Source organism: Nestor notabilis, unplaced genomic scaffold, assembly GCF_000696875.1.
Source record: "Nestor notabilis isolate BGI_N333 unplaced genomic scaffold, ASM69687v1 scaffold19134, whole genome shotgun sequence".
Classification (NCBI taxonomy): Eukaryota; Metazoa; Chordata; class Aves; order Psittaciformes; family Psittacidae; genus Nestor; species Nestor notabilis.
This window is the reverse complement of record NW_009924489.1, coordinates 2845-6311: the sequence shown is the minus strand read 5'-3', so window position 1 is coordinate 6311 and position 3467 is coordinate 2845. Positions and strand designations below refer to the sequence as shown.

Below are 3467 nucleotides of genomic sequence, written 5' to 3'. Positions count from 1 at the left end.
CTCTTATGCATGATGATACAGGGCATAGAAGTCAACTTCCATTTCCTCTTTCAGATTTCAAGCCTGTGATACTTCTGAGGTAAAGAAGTCACTGAGTTGCCTGCTAGGTGTACTACCAACCCCCTGACAATCAGGGCAGTGCTTATCTCTTAACTTCAGCCATCTAAAAAGGAGATGGATAGTCAAAACTAATTGTCAAGGCATCTGGTTAACACTGAATAATAGGTCTCCAGAGAATGATTCGTATCACTTGCCTTAAGAGGACATTTTAAGATGGATTGAATCACTCACTCCCTGGAGATGTGCATTCACACGACTAGTTCACACTATCTGCCCAGCTTCCAGGTATTTAGAGTTATATAAAGTGAACACCACCCTAATACCAGCTGATCACAAACAAAGTATGAGACAAATGAAAATGTCAGAGAAATTAGCTATTCTAGAACATTCCAATTAATGTGCTAAATTTAATCCCCTTACTAACAAGCAGCAAATGTGAAGGGTGAAACAGTGCAAAGCCAATAACCCCTCTGTCCATTCTCAGTAACAGTCACATTTCAGTATTAGTGCTGGCTAATGGGCTGTTTCTTGGCAACCTAGACTACAGTGCATTGTAGAAGTCCGATTCTTATACCTCAGAGAGAAGTATTATCTTATTACACTGATTAGAGTGTAAAAGCCTGCAATTTGATCAAAGCAGACCACAGCTACAGTCAGTATATAGTCAAGGTCTATGCTCTGTTTCCATGCTAGGGTGGCATGCCATAATGGTATCCTATCTGAAATAAAATGCATTTCCTTCCATCCTCACATTTCCTGAGTAAGATGAGCATCAGGCCAGTTCTTGAAGGTTGTCTTCTATGACTGCAAAATAAGCATGTGATAATAAACCTATTTCCAAAAAACTCTGAAGTAGAGTTCTCCAAACAAAGATTGCTCTCAGTACACAAACACACATAGATACACATACTCATACACTACATTTTCCACAAAGGTAAGCTTGTCAGTTGTCATGCAGTACTACACCTGAAAGAAAGTAATCCCATCCACAAGACACAATGTCCAAGATACACAATGTTCCCAGCAGGTGATCTGCCATCTTCCCAAGGCACCTACTTGCTTCCAGATGTATTAGGCATTGGAAGAAACACTTTGATGAGGATTCCCCTTTTGAGAATCTATTGTCTTGCTACTGCTCCGTACTTCGTCAGAATTTGCAGATTTCACCTCTGCCTTGTCTATCAGTATGCTGGATTTGGGAGGCTTGCAAATAAAGCACAGGAACTTGAAACAGGACAGCAAACCTTCAGAAATGCTGGATGAGAAGAGCTTTTTGCATGGGTGGCAGAACTGGTAGAATACCAGCATGAAAAGGATAGCCATGCAGTATCCTATCAGGAGCTGCAAGACCAACAGTGGGGCACAGACATACAGGTAGATATCAGTTTTATAGATGTACCACATCAGCAGGAGGAATGCATTCTCGATGAATCGCAGCATGTAATACACAGTCAGTCGGTACCAATTTTGGGATTTGTTAATTAAGTCAGGATCATTGAGCTTCACCTGCACTGCTGACCAGCAGAACATGTTAATGCCAGCATACAGGAAGGTGAGAAGGCACAAGACAATGGTAGTGCCGACCCTGCTCAATGCCTTCTCTATGTTCTCGGGAAATGGGGACTTGCTTTGCCAGAAGAGAATCCATGGGTAGAAGAAAAACCCAAAGAAATTCACTAACACAACAGGGAGAATCCAGATTTGAAGGACTGAACTGAAAAGGACCAACACCGTAACCCGTATTGCAATCTCAAAGCTTCTCCACATGAATATGCAGAGGTAGGCGGCTGGTTTCACGCTGACATCATAATCGTCATACTTAATCTTAATAGCCAGGATGTTGCAGCGTAAGGCACCATACACAATTGACAGGAGAGAAAGGACCATAAAAATACCTACAAAGAGAAAAGACAGATCAGGACCTTCAGCTTAGCAGAAGTTAAAGACAGTTGTTTTCACAGCAAAAATCCCCCATTCCTTGTATACACTTCTGGGTTCTTACTCTAACCCTACTTCCTACTTCAGTCTCCATTTGTTACTTTTCCAAGTAGCTAGAAAGAAAAAAGGCACTTAACAGTAAGAAGCATCTCTCCTCCTCCCCCTGATGAGGGCTGTTTGTACATACACTGTCCTTGGTAATTGTATAGCTCAGTCATAAAAGTATCCAACCCGCTCTCAAACTCCCACAGTATTCCACAAGGCAGAGGGGTGCTACTCCCTCTCCGCATAGATGAAAAACTGTAAGCAGAAGCTGAAATTTTGGAGTTATTTGGGCATGCAGATACCTCATTGCTTGTGAAGCTCTGTGTTGAAGCAAACTGTCTAAAATGAAAAGCTCTGTGATGGAGTTCAAAATTGAAAGCCAAAGCAATTTAAACCCAGAACCATCTGCACTTTCTCTGCCTGTGCAGACACAGATCTGCACCTGTGTAGAGATCTGCTCACCTGTTTACACTGTGTTTTCCTATACACCTACCTGTATCATGCATTTAAAATCAACACTTCTTTTAAAAATGTCTATAAGTTCAGATCAACTTTCAGCATCTCCCATCTACCCAGAAACCCTCAAGTGAAGGTTTCATGGCTTTAAATTCTCAGAAAGTGAAGGCAGAGGCCAAGTGTTACCTGGCAATAAACTTTCTGGCATTCCAGGGGTCTTGTCTTGCCACATCAAGTAGGTTCAAATGTACAAGAACCCTGGATGCATAGAACAAGCATCCATTGAGAAAGTACCTTGATGCTCAGAAGTGCTAACTGCCCAGTTTTGTTAGCATTTGCGTACTTTCTTCACAGTTTTTACCGACACGCTGATTAGCTGCTGATTAAGGGGACTAATTTTAGGCATCCCCAATCAATACTTCTAGTTTCAATCTAACATTTGTCCATTCAAGGAACAATTTAAATGCAAATGAGTTAAGCATGGTTAGAATTATTTGTTTCTTTTATAATTTCAATAAAACTAACCAAGCTACATGCTACATGTCATGCTACAGAACATGATATTGCATCAGATATAATAAAACCACCAGAGTAGGGAATTCTTGGTCATGTTAATTACTGTTGCATTGCTTAGCAACCGGTGCTTTCTGCAGCCTTCAATTAGTTTATGTTTCAATATCCTACATATAAACTGGATTCCCTGATTTGCTATAGCTCTCTAGCCATGACTATCAGGATTTTTTCTAATTAAAGTTATTCATTTATAAGCATGACTTTGAAATAAACAAGTGTATTTCAGGATCTCTAACGACTTTCTAACTGGATTTTCTCTATCATTTAGCTAATCTCTCTCCCACCCTGATCCCCAAGCAGCTCTGAATTATTTTGGAAAATAATTAATCCTTTATATCTATTTTTCCAATAGCACTAAGTAAGCTGAAAAATATTTGCCTTATTATATGGTAATG

At 40.3% G+C, this 3467-nt stretch overlaps 1 protein-coding gene across 1 annotated transcript; it reads right to left on the bottom strand.

Moving 5' to 3' along the window:
* Positions 1-457: 457 nt before the first annotated feature.
* On the bottom strand, positions 458-1955 carry LOC104404249 (membrane transport protein XK-like; the record flags this gene model as incomplete). Its single annotated transcript, XM_010012636.1, has 1 exon — positions 458-1955. A coding segment is annotated over one exon (824 nt), but the record flags the coding sequence as incomplete, so codon positions are not given.
* Positions 1956-3467: the final 1512 nt, after the last annotated feature.